The sequence below is a fragment of the Callorhinus ursinus genome, unplaced genomic scaffold (genome assembly GCF_003265705.2).
Source record: "Callorhinus ursinus isolate GAN/ISIS: 27379988/994484 unplaced genomic scaffold, GSC_fseal_2.0 scaffold1, whole genome shotgun sequence".
Taxonomy (NCBI): Eukaryota; Metazoa; Chordata; class Mammalia; order Carnivora; family Otariidae; genus Callorhinus; species Callorhinus ursinus.
In genome coordinates, this window is record NW_027397063.1 from 57,930,225 (window position 1) to 57,952,796 (window position 22,572).

At 42.6% G+C, this 22,572-nt stretch overlaps 1 protein-coding gene across 4 annotated transcripts in view; it reads left to right on the top strand.

Annotated features, from left to right (window-relative positions):
* The window catches only part of CD86 (CD86 molecule), a 65,867-nt gene that overhangs the window by 28,800 nt on the left and 14,495 nt on the right, over positions 1–22,572 (top strand). For all 4 annotated transcript variants that reach the window (XM_025875074.2, XM_073894269.1, XM_025875066.2 and 1 more), the window contains exons 2-4: positions 5,650–5,699; positions 17,687–18,022; positions 20,579–20,881. In XM_025875074.2, the coding sequence (XP_025730859.1) occupies positions 5,650–5,699; positions 17,687–18,022; positions 20,579–20,881 (689 nt within the window). The remainder of the gene's footprint in view (positions 1–5,649; positions 5,700–17,686; positions 18,023–20,578; positions 20,882–22,572) is intronic.

Sequence of the window (22,572 nt, forward strand, 5' to 3'; positions counted from 1 at the left end):
GCCCGCACATCCTTATTTCCCCCACAACCTGTAGAACAAGCCTGTCACTGAGTAAATTCAGTCAATGCTTGCATGAGAGCTGGTCTCAATGAACAATTTTCCTAAGACACCAGCAAACTTAGCACTTTTTCTGGATCCCCTGATCCCCACTAATATTCTAGACAAAGTTGTGAAACAGGGACCATTTTTCTACCTTGAATTCTTTTTTTAAATTTTTTTATTGTTATGTTAGTCACCATACATTACATTATTAATTTTTGATGTAGTGTTCCATGATTCATTGTTTGTGTATAACACCCAGTGCTCCATGCAGAGCGTGCCCTCTTTAATACCCATCACCGGGCTAACCCATCCCCCCACCCCCCTCCCCTCTAGAACCCTCAGTTTGTTTCTCAGAGTCCATCGTCTCTCATGGTTCGTTTCCCGCTCCGATTTCCCCCCCTTCATTCTTCCCCTCCTGCTATCTTCTTCTTCTTCTTCTTTTTTTAAACATATATTGTATTATTTGTTTCAGATCTACCTTGAATTCTTGATCCCAACTTCTACCTTGAATTCTTCTGTCCCTTCCTGTGTCACAGTATCTGCACCCCGTCCCACCCTCAGGCTGCCCACCCCCACCCCACATCCCTTCATACCGTCTGGTGCCTGAACTAGATCCCACAGTTTCCTTCAGATCTGAGACACAAAAGATCCCTTCTTTATCCCCTTCTCTTCCTGCCCGAATACATGTATTTCCCCAGAGTTCTTCTAGGTGAGACTTGTTGAAATCCACTAATGTGTGCCTGGAGCTAGGTCCATGCTAGAAAACTGATAACCTGTCCAGTGCTGGAGTGGAGAGGAGCATTCTCTGCCTGGCACATAAAGGGTGCTCAAGTAATATTTGTGGAATGAATGGAAGCTTAGGACAGAAACTCTCCTGATAGGGAGGGACGCTTTGACTCCTCCTGCCCCCAACGCAGCCTCTTTCCCATGAATGTGCCCTCCGATCCCAGGAGCCCTCTGATCCCAGGAGCCACCCTCACACCTGGCCTTTGGGACGTGCTGCTCCCTGGCTACCTTAAGAGTAGAGTAGGTAGAATCAGAATCCTTTCTTCTTGCTCCCACAGCCCAGTCTGAAACTAGCTGGAACTTTTAAAGGAACTATCCCAGTGTCAAAAAGAACAATGAAGCTGTGTGGGTTTAAACCTCAACTCTATCATTTACTACTGGGTGGCTAGGGCAAGTTCCTTAACCTCTCTGAGGCTCCATTTCTTCATCTGTAATGTGGGTGGGGGGGTAAGTAATCCCACTTTGTCGTGAGGGATAAGAGTGTAACTAGTCATTCAGCTGCCTCTCACTCACAGTCTATGATGGGCCAGGCGTATATAATAAGGAAAAGTGCTGTACGGTGGGGTGCTCTTTGGTTTCGGTAGTGAACCTTCAGGTACATGGAGGCTACTTGCTTCAGGTTTTTGGCCAGTTCACCCACATGCAGACCTTATTCTGAACACAGCTGACAGAAATCTCTTCTCAGAGAATCCCCCCGTAAATTCTTAGGTTCTTTCCTCTCCCATTCCCCTTTTTGCTCCCTCCCTTCAAAAGCCAGAGTTTCTACTCAGGCCCTCTGGAGAAAGCAATGACTCGTGGTTGTGGTTGAGAGTTCATTCCTGAGGGAACAGTGACATTTCTGCTCTTCTTCAGAGCCAACAACATTGAAGAAACTAGTTTCCTAACCCAAGCCCCCATCTTCACACATATGCCATGGCTAGAGTTGAGAGAAATTCTTCACATGGGGTATAGAGGACCATGTCAATCTCAAGTATTTTAGCACCATATTTTATTAGGGTCTCTGACAAATGAAGTGTCCAAAGTGTTGCCCAGGACAGTGTCCAATCTTCAAATTAATGTTAGTAAAGTTTACTAGAAAGCTCCTTGCTGGGCCAGGATTTTGAGGAGGAATGTGATCTCTGTCCCCAAATTCTTAAAGGGCTTTGCCAGAAGCTCCAGAGAATGACACCAGTATTAAGGAGAGGAAGTTACAGAGAGGCAGTTTCTTGCTCAGGGGAAGAGAGGATTTCCAAATAGAGAAGTTAAAATGGTATTGATTTCCTTGTCATACCCAGTGCTTCTCCCAAGTGCATGAATTATAGGGACCATTTGTCCAAGATATCGTGGGCCATACTGATTCATGTAATAATTTGAATTAAAGGTGATTTGTTAAATTTATAGTGAAATGTAATTTGATTTTGTGTCCCTGTTCAGTACATCACCCCAAGGAATAACAAATCTTTAGTTAGATAAGCATGCTGATTTTGGGGGTTTGCAAACAATGGGAGATTCCTATATTAGATGGAAGTTCAGACTCAAAGGATTCTCAGTCCTCAGAGTCTATGACAAACAGGATGCTGGTGGTGACTTAGTATGAGGAAGTGCACAGGAATCAAATAGAGCACCCTCTTTCCAGGCTTTACCACTGAGTGCTGTCAGCTTTGGCCCAAGAGTTAATGCCCAAGCTCTGTAACCTATTGAAATCATTGGAAGGGAGGAAGAGAATAATCAGGAACAAGTGTGAGGTTCATATACTGAACACCTACTATGTGCTTCAGCAACTGAATATATGTGTAACTCATTGTCACAAAGCACTACCTTTCTAAGTAGTTACTAATTAACACTAATTTTTTAAAGATTAAAGAGCTCCTACAAATTAAGAAAAATTTGTAAAAAGTCCAAAGACTCAAATTAAAAGTAGGTAGAAGAAATGTATGGACAGTACATGGAACAAGAAATGTTATCTCTTGGGGCGCAGGTGACTCAGTCAGTTGAGCGTCCAGCTTTTGATTTCATCTCAGGTCATGATCTCAGGGTTGTGAGATCAAGCCTGAGTCTGGCTCCACCCTATGCGTGGAGCCTGCTTGGGATTCTCTCTCTCCCTCTCCCTCTGCCACTCCCCCCATCTGTCTCTTCCTCTCTCTAAAAAAGAAAAAGAAAAAGAAAGGTTATCTCATACATTTGAAAAGATGTTCAATCTCATAATAAAAGAAATTCATTTTAAAATTACAGTGAGCACCACCTCGCATCTGTTAGGACGGATACCATAAGGAAAAAAAATAACAGGTGTTGACAAAGATGTGGAGAAATTGCAACAGGGCAATTGTGCACTGTTAATGGGATTAAAAAATTATGCAGCTGCTGTGGAAAACAGTATGTCAGTTCCTCAAAAATTAAAAATAGAATTACCATATGATCCAGCAATTCCACTTCTGATTATACACCCAAAAGAAATGAAAGCAGGGCCTCAAAGAGCTATTTGTACATCCATGTTCACAGCAGCATTATCACAACAGCCAAAAGGTGGAAGCAACTCAAATATCCATCAACAGATGGATGGATAAATAAAATGTGGCATATATATACAGTGGGGATGTTACTCAGGTTTAAAAATGAAGGAAATTCTGACACCTGCTACAACATGGATGAACCTCAAATAAATTATGCTAAGTGAAATAAGCCAATCACAAAAAGACAAGTTCATTCCATTTATAAGAGGTAGCTAAGTACTTAAATTCATGGAGACAGGAGGTGGAATGGTGCTTTCCAGGGCCTGGGTGGAGGAGAGAACAGGGAGTTAAGTGTTTAGTAAGTAGGGAGTTTCAGTTTTGCAAGATGAAGAGTTCTAGACATGGACAGTGGTGACGGTTGCACAACAATGTAGTTAATACCACTGTACACTTAAAAAATGAGTAAGATGGTAAATTTTATGTTATGTGTATTTTACCACAATGAAAAACTGCAATTACCCTTTGACCCTTTGGTCAAGCCATTTCTACTTCTAGGAAGATAGCTTATTCCCACATAAGTGTTTTGGCGTGTGATCAAGGTTTTTCATTGCAGCAGAATATTGGAAACAGCTAAATGTCCATTGATAGAGGCTGGTAAAATAAATTATTGTCATTCAATAGAATACAACAGAATATGCAACAGTTAGAATGAAGATACTCAGTACATGTGGATACAGAACAATCTCTAAGGTAGTGGCATGTGTGCAAAATTGTGTATAAATTGCTACCATTTGTGTTTAAAAATAAAATGAAAAAAGAATATTGGTCTATGTTTTTCATTTTGTTTTGCCTAAAATAACTGCAAGTAGAGGCAAGAAGCTGTTAACAGGTAACAGTGGTTTCTCCAGTCATGTCTTTGGGGGAAAACTTGATAGCTAGGGCACAGGGTTGGAAGAAAGACTTGCTTTCCACGATTTATCACCTGTACCTTTTAAATTTAGTACCATGTGCAGGTATGATCTATTCAAAAATTTTTAACTAAAAAAAGAGGTTATAGTCTAGAAGGGAAGAAACCTAACAGACGCTTTTAGCCCAAAACTCTGTGCCAAGTGCTATGGGAGTAGAGAGAAAAGGTATCTAGCAGAGCCCAAAGGGATCAGGAATGACTTCTAGACAAATCACCCCCGAGGAAGAAATTTCTGCTACTGGATCACAAATTGTTGTGCATCTTCTCCTGAGCATTGGTTTGTTTTATCCTAATGGACAGATCTGTAAGTTAATTCACTGATTAGGTTTTCATTTTCACTTTGGCTGTTAAAAAGATATAGGCCAAAATTGTGACCTGAACCACGCAGGGTGGGCAGATTTCTAAATGGTAAACATTTAGCATGGAACTTATACCAGGCTCCACTTCATATTCTTGCATTTGGTTTGCTTTTTAGCTGTTTCTATTTTTGGTCATGCTCCCTTATTCTGTGCTCCCCTGTAAGCCACTCTCCAGGCTTTTTGGTCTAAGTTGGAGGAAGTGGGTGAGTGAAGAGGGAGGGAGGGAGGGAGGGAGGGAGAGAGGGAGGGATGGAAAGGAAGAAAGAGAGGATAGAAGTTATAAAGCAATGCCTGCTGTTTTCCTTGGCTCATCATGTTCTCAAAGTGGGCTCCTTAAACCAGCAGCACAGCATCACCTGTGAGTTTGTTGACATGGGTTTCACTGAGTCTACTAAATCAGAATCTCTGTGGACAAGGCCCAGATAATGGCTTTAACATGATCTTCCAAATGATTTTTATGCACAGTAAAGTTTGAGAATCACAGGGAAACCAAAGGCAAGTTGATTTCTAAACATAAATACTCTCCACTTGTCCCATCATACCCATTGTCTTGGTCAAGATAAGTAAGCTCGCTCTTCCAATAAACAATCCCCCAAATTTCATTAGCTTGACACAATAAAAGTTTGCTCATGTCACAGTCCAGTATGGATCACTTTAGGGTAGAAAGAGCTGCTTTATTAATTTGTTCACCAATCCAGCTTCCTTTCATAGTGAGGCTTTGCCATCCTCTAGGGGCTTGGACTCCTCTGAATTCTCTGCATCCAAGAAGGCAGTAGAGGGAGGAAAGAGAGAGAGGCTTTAGTGGCAGGTCTGGAAGTAACACGAGTCTTTTTTTGCCCACCCTTCCATTGGCCAGAACCCAATCACATGGCCCACCTAACTGCAGGGGAGGCTGGGATGTAGGGCGGATCTGTGGAGCTAGAAGGAGAAGGAAATGGCCTTGGTGAACACATAGCATGGTCTCTGCTACACGCATGGGCCTAAGTGATTCCCAAGCTTCACTTGTCATGTTTTGGTTTTTAGTCATTTTCTAATCAAGTTTTATCTTTTCTTTTTTTAACTCTAGCACTATGGGACTGAGTAACACTCTCCTTGTGATGGCCCTCCTGCTCTCTGGTAAGAACCTTTTGGCTTTATAAAGTCCTAGAATCCTTCTATATCTCCCAATGAACTGGCCATGCAAGCCTAGGCCTGAGACTTGGTGGGTTTTATTTATTTTTATCCAGTTTTGCATAATACCACATGCAAAAAAAAAAAAAAGACTTTCCTGGAGAAGAAAGAAGCATCATGATAGAGAACTCGTATCTCAGCTGAGGGCAGGTCTAGCCTGGGATGGTGCACCACCCCTTTGCCATCTTACTCCCATGGTACTGGATGCACAAAGTAGGGTAGACTGGTCTGTCCAGCAGCACCCAGGGAGCTAGGGGAAGGCCCCTGCTCTGACACCCCTGAGGCTTAACTCTTTTGCTCCACACATCCTTCCTTCTGGTCTTCTCTGTTCCCATTCCTGACATTCTCGGGCTTTTAGAAAACAGCTGATGGGCTTCTAAAAGCCTTCCGTTGGGGAGCATTGGTTTCCATATTCCCTACTGTCCTCTCCTCCTCCACAGCCTTCCCTACCAGTTGAGGCCCATAGATCACAGTTGCCCCTGCTTACTGGGAGGATCAAGAACCCCAGCCCTCCTGCTCCCTACTTCAGTGACTGTCAGCTAGGTGCAGCGGCTGACTCACCATAAAGTGAATGAAGCTGGGCTTCAGGGTTTCTCACTTACACAAGCCCTTCCCAAAGTCCCCTCCAAGCCTCCATGAGGGGCCCTAGCAGTGAGGTCACATGTCTTATTCTTTGGCAAAATCTTCATAAGTATGCTATTTTAGCCACAATAGTTGAGACCATGTGTCTTTCCACTGTGACTTTTCCCTCCATCACATTCTCCTGTTGGGTGGCACTGTAGTGGCCACGGGCATTTTGTATTTGAATTCCATATTCTGTCTCTTAAAGAGTACTCCACACACCCCCCCAAAAAAAGAAGTTTTAGAAAGGTCAGCCTCACAAAACTCAGATGTTCCCTGTTTGCTGCTCCTCCCTGAGTTTCAGTTTCTTCATGTATAACCTGGGGTTGGCCAAGGTTCCTGCCACACATCCTGTGACTGGGCGCCTTTAGTTTCAACTCTCCCGCTGCCCCTTTCTGCTGCACATCGTCCCCACCCTCAGTACTGAGAGAGAAGCCATCCCAGTCTTGATATGGGGCACGTGGGGTGGGCGGGGGGTGAGCGTGAGCTTGGCCACGGCAGCAGGCAGGCTGCCACTGACTGACTGGCCTGCCCACGAGTTCACCTCCTCCAGATGGCTACGCACCAGGCCCTCAGCCACTGTCCTGCTGTGTGTGGCAAGGAGTCAAGGCTCTAGGGAGAGATGCCCCTTCCGATTGATGCTGATTGGGTCGGGCCTTTTGTGATTTCTGTTTTCTACTTAGCCCCTTGGAGCTTGTTGAGTCCATGAGCGTGAGGTATATAGATGTGCTAACTGACCACTCCACTAATGGAGTGTCTGTTCTGTCAGAACAGAAGCTTCTACTCCCCAGGGTCAATAACCTGCTAACTGTAGCTCTTGGGGAGGCAAACTGTATGTGTGAGGAAGGGGGTAGGACAGGGCTCTGGAGAACGTTACCCAGCAGAAAGCCCTTCCCATTCTACTTCCTATTCTATTTACTTGACAAATACTTAGATATAGCACCTACTTTGTGCCAAGTACTGTTCTAAGCGTTTTATAAAGGATAACTTATTTAAACATCACAATACCTTGCTTATAGATGTGGAAACTAAAGCCCAGAGAGGTTAAGTAATATGTCTAAGATCAGCATAGCTAAGGAGTGGCAGAGCTTAGATTCACCCCACGCAGTGGAGATTCAGCATCTGTTCCCTTAACCTTGACATTATACTGCTTCTTCCGACTCTTGCTCATGAACTATTCATAAGTGGTAGGATTTGTTCTGTGGAGACCCAAACAACTTTGGTAGATCATGTCACTTATGCCTCAGCCAAGTTCACAGGCTCCTCACGAGCACGTCCATCACCTTCCCTACAGCCAGTACCTCATCTGGTACCATACCTAATGTTTGGGCCCCCACCTTTCTCACTGCAGTGACCAGCCTAGTTCTTTTGACTTGGGAAAAAAATGAAGAGAAATGGCCTAGAAACAAATTTTTAGGAAAGTCTGATACCGTTTTCCCCCAAACTTTCTGACTCTGCACACTGAAAGTGAGAATAAAGCTGAGAAGCCTTATCACAACTGAGTCCAGATGTCACTTTTGCCCTTGCCTTTGAAGTTTCAAAGTACCCTGCCTGGATACTTCTCGGCCTCATAAAAGAGAATTACCAATATTGAAACCTTAAAAATAACCTCCCCAAACGGTAACTGCTTAAGTTTTATGGCAGGAAAAGAATCAGTGATTATATATTTGTCAGTATAAATGTCAAACCTGAGATAGGAAATGGTGATACCAGATTAGAATATCACATTGTCAATACTTCCCATGCTATTAAAACAGCAACAACAAGAAAAACAACAAAACAGATACCATTCTTTTTTAACGAAGGAAAAGAATCAACTTGGATTGTATCTTTCTTCTCAGGACATATCCCTCTGCGTACTGGGCTGGTGAGCACTGACCTGGCCATAGGGAGGCACCCAAGGGAAGAAAGGAGACACAATTGGCCCAGTTAATCCTCAGCAAAAATGCAGGGCTGAATAATTTATTTGATGGCAGAGATAAAACAGTGCAGCAAAATAATTCTGTTTTTCCTCTCTCCCATAGGTTCTGTGTCCTCCCCCAGTCAGGGAACTTAGACATCATAGTTGCTGCCCCTGCCCTTGAGGTGAAAACTGGATTAGAGTTTAAGACTGAAAAGGGCAGGAGGGCTTTGCTGAATTAGGTTACGATTTGTGCTTTGTATTTACAAAGGTAAAGGAATTTCTAAGTGCAACTTGCAGTGGCACCTTTAACCGTCGAGTTCTGTTTGCTGCTAGCCCAGCCCCTCTGTAACTCTCTAAAGCTGGGGCCAGAGTGGAATTTGGAAAATCACTAGTCCACACGTCCGAAGGAAATTCCTTTCTAGTTTGACTTTTGATGACTTTCTGGTTTGACTCTTACAGTCTGGGGGTTCTCTGGGCCATAGTGCTTCCCATTTCTCTTGACCAATACCTCTAGTTCAATAAATGTACCCAGAGTGTCGCTGAAAATCTTTCTTCACTTTAAAATTTACATAAAATTAGCTCAAACCCTCATTCCACATCTTATGGAAAGGTCCGCTGTTTCCCCCCAGATTTTTGCAGGTTCCTAGTGGATGACTGCATGGGTATTATATTTATATGGTTACTTTTACTCCTATTTCCTGCTACTGTTGATAGTGGTTACTAAAATCACCCCCTGGAGGTGAACAGATAATTCAGACTTCATTCCAAAATTCCCAAGGAATTGTCATGAAGCCTAAGAGTTCTCCTATCGGAGTCACTCCTTTGTGGTAAGCTACTGTTTCAGGGTCTTTCGAAATACATGTATGCTACCCAGTAGAGAGTATCTTACCCCCAAAGTAATTAATCATTCTAGTAGAGTGCTTAATAAGTTCCAAAGAGTATGGGCTGTCAGCCCTGATCATTTAGTGGAAGACAGTCACTGAATAGGATAAGTTTAGGGTTGTTTAGAACCAAGAATGAAACTGGGAACAGAGACTTTTTCTAGGTGTGGGCTTATTTTCATTTATCTTGGTACTTAGATTGGTACTTAGAATGGTACTTAGAATGAACGCACTTTTTTTTTTAAAGATTTTATTTATTTATTTGAGAGAGAGAGAACGAGAGATAGAGAGCATGAGAGGGAAGAGGGTCAGAGGGAGAAGCAGACTCCCTGCTGAGCAGGGAGCCCGATGTGGGACTCGATCCCGGGACTCCAGGATCATGACCCGAGCTGAAGGCAGTCGCTTAACCAACTGAGCCACCCAGGCGCCCCGAACGCACTTTTGATCTGAGGACTCATGTCCTGCTCCATTTGAATAGGGAATACAGAGGCTGCAACGGTAGATAGACTACTTCAAAAAGGAGCAAGAGTTTGACAGACTGTAGTTCATTTTTCCCTTTGTGAGAGATCTTAATATCATTTCCAGAATATGTAACTCTGGATTTTGCCACCCCCCTACCCCAGGACTGTTGAGATTTATGGAAACAAAAACAAACACTTCTAGCCCTTACTATATAGGCAAGATTTTTACCTCTAGAGCTTATCTATTCCACAGAGGTGACCCCTCTTATATTGCCAGGACACAGGGCCAAGTTCCAGGACCTCAAAACTATAAAAACAATTTTAACACCCTCTAAGAGTATTTATCCACTCTTGGTTTCATTTTCACTTTCCTTCATTTCTTCTTATAGATGTCTTTATTAAAAAGTATTCAACTCATTTCTCCATTTATTTATCTATTTATTTATTTATTTTCATTATGTTCAGTTAGCCAACATATAGTACATCATAAGTTTTTGTTGTAGTGTTCAACAAATCATTAGTTGTGTATAACACCCAGTGCTCATCCCAACACGTGCCCCCCTTAATACCCATCACCCAGTCACCTTTCTCCATTTAAAAATCACTTTTCTGTTCTTACTATAAAACAACAGGCAAGAGAGTAAAAATAGTTATACATAGTTATGATCACAATATATATGCAATTTCTGAATATGTTTTACTCAACACTGTTTCATACATATTTTCTAAAGTTTCTAAATGATTTTCACTTTTAGAATTTTTGAAATTACATTAGTCCATTGAATTGAAGATGCAATTTGCTTTATTTTGTGTGTGTGTGCATGTGTGTGTGTTTTTTTATTTAGAAGTTATGGCCCCACTGTCTTCTTCAGTTGCTAAGGAGCTTAAATCTAATTGTCATTGTTTTATAGGTATTCTTTCTCCAGTTTTTAAAGAATGAGCTTGTAAGTTTGAAAAAATATTTTATGCTTTATGTTTAGCAGTACCACAGTATTTCTAGGTGGTATTTATTTTCATTTATCTTGCTTGGTATTCACTTTTGATCTGACCACTCATGTCCTGCTCAATTTGAATATTCACAGTCTATCTCTTCAACTATTATTTATCTACCATTCCCTCCATTCTCTTCTCAAGAAACTCTAGAGCTTCTCAGACTAACTGTTCATGACTCTTAATCTGTTCTTCCACATTTTTACTTCTTTGTACAGCATGCCAACCAAGGGTCAGGTGGATCAGCATAGATGGGGGGTTTCCCTCTCATTGTTGAGGGAGCCCAGAACAAAAGACGCCAGCAGTGTTGTGGACCCTGAGGTAGGGGGGTAGGGAAGAAAGATGAGGGGAAGGGCTAGGGGCGGACATAATGAGTCATCATGAAGAAAAGTGTCTTCAAGGCTCTCGCTCCTCCCCAACAGAAGGAGGCCTCAGCAGAGGCACCTGGAAGAAGACCTCTACTAGAGGCCTCAGATAAAGATATCTAGGAATGAAGGTGCCTGGACTATGAATGTAAATATGTGAATGAGCATGACTGGCTACAGATCTTGAGTTTTGACCATGGCTCCCGTCAGATACTGCTGTGCATGGGCTGTGCACTAAGTCTGGTGTGGGGAGGACAGTTTTCCCCCAGGAAGCCTGCTAGGTTAAACCTTTATAATTGCCTAGGGTCAGGACTAAAAAAAATCAACATAGGTTTTTAACTAGAAGTTAGATTACTCAGGAGAAACAGACAATAACCAACATACCACATCATGTCAGATCATGATAAGTACTCTGATAAAAAATAAGTCAATGTAAGGAATAAGGAGTGACAAGGATGCTATCTTCAATAAGATGGTCAGAGAAATCTCCCGAGGTGGTAGCATTTTTTGAGAGACTTATTCAAGTGAAAAAATAACTATGAGACTCTATGGAGGAAGAGTCTTCTAGGCAGAGGGATTAATACGAGAAAAGGCCTTGAGATAGAGTGTGCCTACCTTTTGGAGGAATGACAAGGAAGCCAATGTGACTGGAGCTGAGTAAGTGAGGGAAAGAGGTTTGAAAAGTACCAGGGACCAGATTACATAAGACCTTGTAGGCCAGGGAAGGATGTTGGATTTAGTTCTCAGTGTGATGGAAAAGGATTTGGATTTAATTTTCAGTGTGGTGGGAAGTCATCTGGGAATTCTGAGCAGGAGAATTATGTCATCTGAGATATATTTTAAAGGATGGTTTTGGCTTGAGGAACCAGACTTGGGGCAAGGATGAAAGTGGGCAATTAGGAGGCAATTGCAATTATCCAATCAAATGGTAATGGAGGCTTGGCCAAGATTAGTATCTGTAGACCCAGTGAAAAATACTCCAATTCATAATCTATCTCAGTGAGGCAGAAGAACTGATGGAGTGGTGGCAGGAGAGGGATGAAATGAAAAGATGGGAGGTGGTGGTAATAAGGTGAGGTGCTTGATATTGAGAGTTTTTGGGAGATAAAGAAGGAGCACTTTGTTCTGGGGTCTGGTCCAAGGAGGAGATGGCTGAGGCAGAGTGGACAACAAGACCACTGGAGAGGAAAAGCACAAGAAAATGAGAGGCTCGGCACTGTGCACATGAAGCTGAAAGCACCTAGACAGGGTCAGTGGAGGAGAAGGCAGGAGAAGTTGGCCGCAGCAAGCCAGGTACTCAGATCTTCAGTGAATAAAGGGCACCTAGGAGGAAGATGAACAACAACAGCCATGAGGGCTTAGGGGTAGTATAGCCTGATGGCTTGTACTTTGAAGGAGCTGGGTTGTTTTATTTTAACGTATAATGATGTGTTTTCCATTTTACCCTATGTGATGCTTCATAAAACCTTAATAGATCATATTTCATCAAACATATAGTATATTTTTATAATTTTACAAAATATATACAGATATTATGTATAATATATAAATATATACAATTATATATTTATATAGATAATAGGATACATGTTAAGCTTGAAATAAAAGCAAAGCTAGTTTTAACAGAAATATCATGTAGGCCATGAAAACTGCTGAAAAACCATACCTGCTCTACAACAGAGGCTCTCTCTTTAGTTTACTGTTAAAGAAAAAATTAGATGACACTTCTTAAAGCACGGTAAAGAAGACTATCCAAGGGGTGGAGGTGCTATTGAGATAGGCATATGGACCACTGCAAAGGGATTTTACAGTGAGGGAGAGATATTTGGCTCAACTCCAAACATAGCATGGGCAGGTGGGAATTTATAACCAAGGAGTAAGGTGGGGGCAGGGTGGGGGGCAGTGGGTGGATGGAAGATTACTAAGGGGAAACAAGGATAGGAGGGATTCTGCCCAAACCCACTTAACAGGATTCTTGCTAAGGCCAGGCCAAGGTAATCAGACATCCCCTGGGGGATGGTAGAGGATAAGGAACCTGATTAGATTCAGGCATAATCAGGTAGCAAGGCTGGGGATTCTGGGTAAACTGGGTGCTTAGCAGGGTTCTTGCTAAAACTGGGTTTTACAAGGATGTGCACAGATGGGCAGAGGAGTGGGTCAGGAGCCTGAATACATTTTGATCAAGCAAAGAGTCTTTGTCATACCTAAAAGATAATGTCTCCAAGATCTCTGGATAAATACAAGACCCTTTTTCTCTGGTTGCCTGGTTCTTGGCTTCCTACTGTCTCCTCACCCTTCCCTTACCTATATTAGAGTTCGGCTTCGGTTATCACAGTTCTACAACTCCTCAGCCACATCTGTGCAGACCCTCTCTGGGGTATTTTCTACAGATGGTTCAGATAAGTACTGACAGCAGCAAGTGGGGGAACCTTTCTTTGAGATGGAAGACAGGGGAGGAAGAGAGTATCTGCTGCTATATAAACAGCAGTACCCAGCAGACGGTTGAATATGGATATCTGGAACTCTAGTGAAAGTGATTGGCTGGAAATAAGCATCTGTGAATTATTAGCTTACAGTTTGCAGTTGAATCCATGGGGGTAGGAGAGAAAAACCAGAGAGAGTGGAGAGTAAGGAGAAGATCAAGAACAGGCACTTGAGATAATCAGCATTTAAGGAGCGATCAGAGAAAACTGACAAGGAGGTCAGAGAATGGGAAGGAAGAGAGTTTCCAGAAGGAGATAGGCCAACACTGTGACATTCAACAGAGTGGTCAAATAACATGTCTGAAAAGAGCTCTGAATTTGGCACTGGTGGGAAGTCAATGACAACCTTTGAGAGGGAAGTGTTGGCACAGAGGTGGGGGACAGAGGCTAGGGATGGAGGCAGCAATTGCTACTTACTCTCTCAGGGAGTTTGACTATAAGAGAAAAAGAAACTAAAAGCAGTAGCAAAGGGAATTGCTGAAGTAACTGCCAGGAGGAAGGGAGAGGGTAGTAAGCAGGGTAACCAGCTCACAGAACAAATTAAATGGGACAGGAACAGATTTGCAATATCATCAGTCTGAACAATTGAATAATTTCCTCCAGTATTGCTCAAACATTTAGTTGTAAGAACAGGCAGGTAGATCAAAAGGAAAGTGTTCTTCAGATGAATTCTGCAATGGCTACAGTGGCTGGTGACTATCCTGTTGATCAGCACAAATATAGAACATTTCCATCATTGCAGAGAAGCCTTTTGGAAAGCACTGCGCTACAGGGTCTAAACTGGATAGAGCTGAGGTCTTGATGAAGTAAAAGAACAAATGTTGGTGGAGTAATAAAGAGCAAATCTTGGAGGAAGATATCTTGCGGACAGAGATAGGTACATTGAGGTTTAAGATTTTAGGGGCAGAGCTGTTCTTGGTGAAAAGGTTCAGGGTTATGCCATGGGAGAGGAGCTGCTGAACTAGCCTGTGGATAGAGATTTTTGAAATGGAAAAGCCCAAAGAACTTTGAAACCAGGTTGTTGGTGAACTTATCCATGCTGAAGTAGCTCAAATTGATAGTAATGGTTGGTTGGAAAGAAGAACCTTACAACTACTGCCAAAATCTTCAGTGAACAAAGAAGTAATGACAAATGATTAGTAGCTAAAAGCAGTGAGAGAGGTGGGCACCTCAAAATGGGAAGGATGTTGTTGCTCAAGTTCCTTGTGAAGTGTGCTAAAACAAGCAGTGACTGAGGACAAAGGGTGTCCTTTAGGTAGGGCCAGATTTCAATGAAAGCATAACCTTGGGGGAAACATTTGATGGAGAGGCTGAAGATGCAGAGGAGTTTATTACAATGGAATGAGATTTGAAGGAAGTTTAGTAAAAGAAGAAAAATCTATGAGTACAGATAACCATAGTAACATGAGAAAAAGATGGTTCTTGAATGTCTAAGACGTGCATGTGGGGTAGTGGCCAGGGAAGACTGAAGTCCCAGGGGTAGTCAGAGATCTCATAAGGTTAGAAGACTACAGTTTTTGTGTGACATTCAAACAGTATATTGCTAAGGAACAAACTTGTCTATCTGATTAGGGAGGTGTCTAGATGGACCTTGTATGCCTAGCTCCTGACATCATCATAGCAACCAGTTATAACTAGACCCAGACCTTTTCTATTAACCAAGTCCTGGGCAAGGGAGAGAATCTCGATGCATACCCACCAATGGAGTCCCAGTGAGTTCAGTAGCTGGGTGACCTAAGATGTGGAGTCATCACAGGGGAGGCCTGAAGCTGCCTAGACCCTGAGCTAAATCTTCCCCATGTCATCAGAAATTAGCATGTGTACTATGTATAGCTCTGAGTGATGTCATGGAAGGCAGTGGTTGGTGAGGAACTATAGAGTACAAACTACGAAATACTTTCAGTTCCACTCGAAATGGACCTCAGAGTGATTTCCACCCCAGAGTGAAGGGAGAAGGAGGAGGGACAGATAGGAACAAATTTTTCCTATCATTACCTTCTCTGTTCTACTCTGGAGACAGAGGTAGAGACACTCTCCTGCAGCTTCTCAGACTGAGCTATTGTTAAAATTCAGATTCTGACTCAGCAGGTGTGGTGGGGGAGGGGCAGAGATTTCACATTTCTGACCAGCCCCCTGGTGATGCTCATGCCTTTAGAACACAGATCACACTTTTGATTGGTAGGTGAGGAGGGGGACAGTCAGATGGGTGTAAGGGAAAGCCCGTATAATGTTTGGGAGGGGGGACCCGAGTCAGAGAATTTAGACCGGTCTGTTAATGGAAAGAATGGGTGGGAAGGAGAGACGATACTGTGAGGTTCTGCAGAGAAACAGTCCTAAATCAAGGAGAGAGAAGAAGCCAAAGGCGAAGTCATTTCTGGGCCCAGTAGGCAATAACATAACATTGACCGTTAACTGGCAGAATTTTCAACTATGAGTTTGGTTTCTCCCTTAGGTCATCTACCCTAAAACCAGAATGAGTTTCCCCAGAGATAGAGCTGCTAGAAGTTTTTACAGCAGGTGGCACTCTTACATTATCGTTCGGAATTTAGCAAAGAAGCAGCAGGAGTCCCAGGATCGCCTTGTAAGGCAATTGCTGAATACAGTAAATCTTCCTCAGGTTCCCCTTTCACAGTTCCAGGTACTCAGGTAAATTTTCCCACCACCCTCCAGTTGGAAACACATCCTGTACATATGCTGCATTTTATATCTGCCAAGTGCTTGAACACAATGCAATAGGCAGACTTGTGCTGACTCTCACAGGTGCCTGAGTCCTCTGCCCTTAGAATTCAAACCACCACCAACCCTCCTGATTATGTGTTCTCACTCTGTGGGCAGTTCAGTTTTGCCAAGTGCATGTCACTGTTATCTGTCCTACTCCCTCTGAGCAGAGAAACCCATTGATCAGATCAATTTACTTTCTTCTACCGCCGTCAAAGACACCTCAAAGGAACGCCTCTCATCTCTCTCCCCAACCTACCGCCTCTTCCCCCCGTAATGTCAACAACTCTTCACTGAAGTCTGGAATGAGGAAGCTTTATTCAAAACCCACCCTAACATGGTCCCCATGGCAGCATTTAACTTTATATTAACTAAGAAACAGCATTTCCCACTAACCCTGCACTTCTCACCCACCACTACTTAATTTCTTGGCCAACTCTCAAGTAATTCTGTGACCCAGAATAGGTCCCACAAAACCCTATAATCGATCACATTTAAGGAGCTAGGTGGCACACATCCCTTCCACAAACTTCAGTATGTGCTCAGGGGTGAAAGCCTTCCGCTGAACTCTCCCAGCATGTCCTCCAGGAGTTGTAAAAATTTCCAGTGGCAATGCATACTGGGAAGAGCAAATGTCTCGTACCTGGGGTTTCCCCAATACTCCAAGAGCACATCCTCACCTTCTTATCTATGATTCATTTCCAGCATTTCATTCATGCACCTTAAATTGTCTTTGACCACCACAATGCCAAAACAACCAACAGAAGGCCCAGTTCTCCTTCTGATCCCTGAAAGAGCTTAGAGAGGTCACTGAAAATAGAGGCTTTGGTTGGCTGTGTCATTTCCAAACTGTTTTACATCCTTGGGCAAGCTGGCCATGGAAGCAGCATTCATGAGGAAAACTCTATAAAGGGAACTATTTGAATTTCAAAGATATTACTCAAGGTGATACCCAACTAGTAAAGCATAATGAGGGGGGCGGATATTAAATTTGTTACCATTATCAGAAATCTTTTCACTATAGAGGGGCAAGGAATAAGGGGATGGGGAGGGGAAGGGAGAGCTTTTGGTGATGGTGTAGAAGTAATGGAGCTTGAAACAGCTACAGTGAATAGAATCAGTGTTCAGGTTATAGGAAGGTTAACAGATGGGTGGATGCATTGTCTAACTCTGCTGTTTTTCCCTGGTCTGGGATTTAAATTCACAGAACCATAGGACTAGAAAGATTCTTGGAACACTTAGTCCACCCCTTCATTAAACTGATAAGGAAACTGAGCCTCATGGTGGTTGCAGTTTGCACAAAGGCCCACATTTATTTATCAGTGGAATGAGGACAAAAGTCCCATTCTCCAGATGCCAGTATGTAGGCACATTCCAGAGTTTAATACCTAGTTCTTCAGTATCATTACTGATAAGATAGCATCCGGGTATTGTATAAAGAGAAACGGAGTTGTTTTTTTTCTTCTTCCTTCTTGTTTCTCCTTCCCTAATCTCTACCTCTCCTTTTTTAGGTGCTGCTTCCATGAAGAGTCAAGCATATTTCAACGAGACTGGAGAACTGCCATGCCATTTTACAAACTCTCAAAACATAAGCCTGGATGAGTTGGTAGTATTTTGGCAGGACCAGAATAAGCTGGTTCTGTATGAGCTATTCAGAGGCAAAGAGAACCCTCAAAATGTTCATCCCAAGTATAAAGGCCGCACAAGCTTTGACAAGGACAATTGGACCCTGAAACTCCACAACATTCAGATCAAGGACAAGGGCTCATATCAATGTTTCGTTCATTTTAAAGGGCCCAAAGGACTAGTTCCCATGTACCACATGAGTTCTGACCTATCAGTGCTTGGTATGTAGTCAATGGCACGTTCAGATCCCTGGCCTTCTCAGATGAGACTGCTATGAGCAGAGAAATGTGGGGGGGGGGGGGGGGGGGGTGGCGAGGGAGTGGGAGGGTTTTGGGTGGTACCTGTAGAGAGAAGGCAGGAGACAGCCATTTCTGGGAAGTCCATTTGAAGGGAATGCAGGGTTTGGTGATAGGGAACTGAAAATCCTTTGTACTTTTTATAGTTTGCTTTTGAAGGATCAGTAAGAATTTGCTTTGGGGACAACTTAGGGCTAACTGAACAAAGTTGATGTGGCTAAGGGAAAACCACGGGTAATTTGGCCATTACTAAGTTTACGTAACTATACAGGCCTCAGATCTCTTTTACATTCATTTTTTTTCCTTTGGTCCAAGATTTCTCACCCACTAAATCTTTGCCTAGAGCTCCTAGCAAAGGTGACAGCTGATTGATTTGGGTTTTTCCTACAACCTCCTGGAGGTCACTTATGAACTGTTTGGGGCCCAACCAAGAGCCCGGTAGACAGAAGGGAAATAACCCAGCACATATAATCCCAAAACTGACAAATCAGCTCCTCTTTTTTTCCAGGCCTTGAAAGGCCTAAATATCACTACAGACTTTTTTTTATTATAATGCAGTAAAATTATTTTTTATTTTGATGCACAGTTCTGTTAATATACGTATAGATTTATGTAACCACCACTATAAATAGGATACAAACATTTCCATCACCCTAAAAAAATTTCTTCATGCTATTGCTTCATAATCATACCCTCTCCATACCCAGAAGCCCTGTTTTGAATCCTACAGTCTTATCTTTTTTTAGAACATCACATAAATGGAGCCAAACAGTGTGTAATCTTTTAAGATTGGCTTCTCTTTTTTTTTTTTTTTTAAAGATTTTATTTATCTATCTGACGGAGAGAAACACAGCAAGAGAGGGAACACAAGCAGGGGGAGTGGGAGAGGGAGAAGCAGGCTTCCCGCAGAGCAGGGAGCCTGATGCAGGGCTTGATTCCAGGACCCTGGGATCATGACCTGAGCCGAAGGCAGACTCTTAACAACTGAGCCACCCAGACACCCCAAGATTGGCTTCTTTTATTTAACATAATGCCTTTGAGACTTACCTAAGTTGTTGCATGTATCAGAAGCCTGTTCCTTGTTATTGCTAAGGAGGATTCTATTTTATCCACTCAACCCATGGAAAGACATTGGGATTTTTTTCAGTTTGGGGCTATTATAAATAGCTGCTGTAAACATGTGCAGGTGTGAACATAAGTTTTCATTTCTCTAAGGTAGATACCCAGTGTAGGATTACTAGATTCAGATTAACTTCTGATGAAACTGGAAAAGGCAGATCAACAGTGATTCTGAAACCACAGAATAAAGAAAACGCAAAAATAGAAATAGAATGAGGAGTCCTCCCTTTAAGCCTTGTGTGATTCAAACTAGGCTGCAAGAGTTTTGGAACATTTTACCAAGTGATAAATAAGTGTTTTTAAGGTATGGCCAGATACCATTGAAGAACATGGTGTGTTTTAGGTGGGTCACGATCATTTTTTTATTTTAACAATTTTATATTTATTTTAATGTATTAGGAAAAACAATAACTAACTTATCCAACCTGTGATTTCACAGATATTGTTAAGGAGGCCAAAGGAGGTAGCACCATGGCAATCTACTTTCTACAGACCACACAAAATACAAGCAGAGTACTTAAGTAATGTGTTGATACAGCAAAACTTAGAAAGGTGACATGCAAATCACTGGTTTTAGAAACAATAAAGTAAATTAGAAATTAGTATGTAGAACCTGAAAACTACAGTAACTATTGAAGAACAACAGATTTTGGCTAGCAGAAGGCGCTAGGTGCAGTGATCCTTGACAGCCATTAAAATCTGAATGGCAAACTAAGGCGAGAGAAGCTCTATGTTTATCAAGATCTCACATTTTCCCTAAAAATGGCTGGGTTTGGCCTTCTTCTTATAGTACGTAATGAAGAAAGCTTGACAGTCATGCCCAAAACCAATATTCTGAATTTCTAAATCCAAAGTCCCCATCCACTCACTTATCAGTATCCTGCTCAGGTTTCTAGAAGATATGGCCCAGAGCATGCCAGCACCATGAACTCTGTTAGTGTCAGTCCCTTTCTGCTTCCTTAGTCTGGCAAGCTGCAATGTACCCCATGACACAGCTGGGTTCCAACGTCAGGCTACTTCTCCATCCCAAAACTACACTCCTCAGAACAATGGTCTCATTGTGAATCTTTAGTGACTCAATTTCAGCCCTCCTGTTACTCAGAAAGCACCCCCCACCCTGATTTGGGTAAGAAGGAAATAAGCATGGTCCAAAACTCCATTCTTGAAAAATACATGTGGGGTCCTTATGTGGCTCTCACCATGGGCTGAGGCCCACACTTTAGATACCCAAGAGGCTCCCAAGTGTGCCCCCAGTAAGTTCCCAGATCAGAGCCAGTTATTTGCAGTTCTCTTCTAGACACTCTTCTAGACACATCTAAATTTAGACTGATTTCTTTTTTTGTATCTTTATTCTGCTTTCAGCTAACTTCAGTCAACCTGAAATAATGGTAACTTCTAATAGAACAGAAAATTCTGGCATCATAAATTTGACGTGTTCATCTGTACAAGGTTACCCAGAACCTAAGGAAATGTATTTTAAGCTAAAAACCGAGAATTCAACTACTAAGTATGATACTGCCATGAAGAAATCTCAAAATAATGTCACAGAACTATACAGCGTTTCTATCAGCTTGTCTTTTTCAGTCCCTGAAGCAAGCAATGTGAGCATCACCTGTGTCCTGCAACTTGAGTCAATGGAGCTTCACTCCCTACCTTACAATATAGGTAAAGCTGCTTCCCAAGACTATTTCTTTCATCAGGTGTTATACCCAAAATGTTGAGGCAGATCATTCAATGTTCCCTGCTTGCCAAGAAGCCTCCAACAGGGCCATTTTGTGGTACTATTAGGAAGGAACCAGATGGAGGGCTCCTCTGAGTGCTGCTACAGGGTCCCAGAGACTGTGAACTTATATTGCACTTAAGGAAGTATGCTCTTAGCCCTGAAACTGACCCAGTCTTTTGGGCTACCTTTGGATAGAATATTCTGAAGTTTAAGTCAGAAAATGCAAGATTCCTCCAGGCTAGAATTCTTCCATTCATACACATACCACACCCACCCACCCACACACATACACATCATCATCATCATCATCATCATCATCATCTATACATACATACATACATACATACATACATACGGTACATGCTCTGAGTACAGAGCCACTCTAGATGTTGTTGGCTGCAGACATGAAACCTAAAATGTATAAGACATGCTCTCTGCCCTCAAGTATCTTCCAATAAAATCAGAAGTCCATGATGTACACACATGAAAAACTGGATTTTAAAAAGATTGAATTGGGATCTAAAGCATATCCCATGGAAATATGCAACTAAATTTAAAAACAAGAGAGAATGGTAATCAGTTTTATAGACATTTGGAGGTAGGTAGGTTCCTTGAGAGCCAGGGAAGTCTTCCTAAAGAAAATGGGACCTTAAAACACCATAAAAGATAACTGGGCTTTAAAAGTACAGTGAAGGGGTGCCTGGATGGCTCAGTCGTTTAAGTGTCTGCCTTTGGCTCAGGTCATGATCTCAGGGTCCTGAGGTCGGGCCCCATGTCCAGCTCCCTGCTCAGCCAGAGAATCTGCTTCTCCCTCTCTTTCTGCTCCTACCCCCACTCATGCTCTCTCTCTCTCGCTCGCTTGCTCACTCTCAAATAAATAAATAAAATCTTTTTAAAAAGTAAAAAATATAAAAGTATGGTGAAGAGATGACAGGTGTCAGACTTGTGGTTTCCTGAACAGAAAGAAAAAATTCTCAGACAGCATCCAGGCTTAGAAGGTGAGAGGACCAAAATCAATTAACAGTATTTGATATGGGCACAGGTGGTGATGGTGGGCATATGTGTCAAGGAAAGACTAAGAAGCAGAAATTCTTGTGGCATGTTGACAGTGTAGTATAGGGTCCAGTTCAGCTGGAGGAAAGGGTTGAAACTAAGCAGTGTCTGCTAAAAGAAGTCTAACATTTTCAAGTCCTGGCTTTGCCCTGGGGAAAATGCATCCATGTTTGAGACCCCACTTTTGAGGAGCAGTAACTGCAAGATTCTCCCCTGGAATAAAGACACTCTGCACCCACATCGCCCCTATCCCTGCTTCTTCTGATCCTGACCCCCCCTCTTCCCACACATCTACCTTCTGCTTACCTTGGCCCCTTCTCCAATTCTGGCCCTTTGGTTTTTCCTTTCCTAAGGCATCCATCCAACTCCTTGCTTCATCCTCTAACCTTGCTGCTTCCTTTCTCCTGCTGTCTCATTGTTCCAACATGACTCGGTCTATGGACACATTCATATGGGCAGCCCCTGGAGCCAGTCCCTCTCAGTAAGCTTTACCAGTGGGCCAATCCCTTCTCTTGGTACCGATTGCCTTCTGCTAAGACATATCTCTGCCTCTGAGAACCCAGTAAATAGGCCACACAGA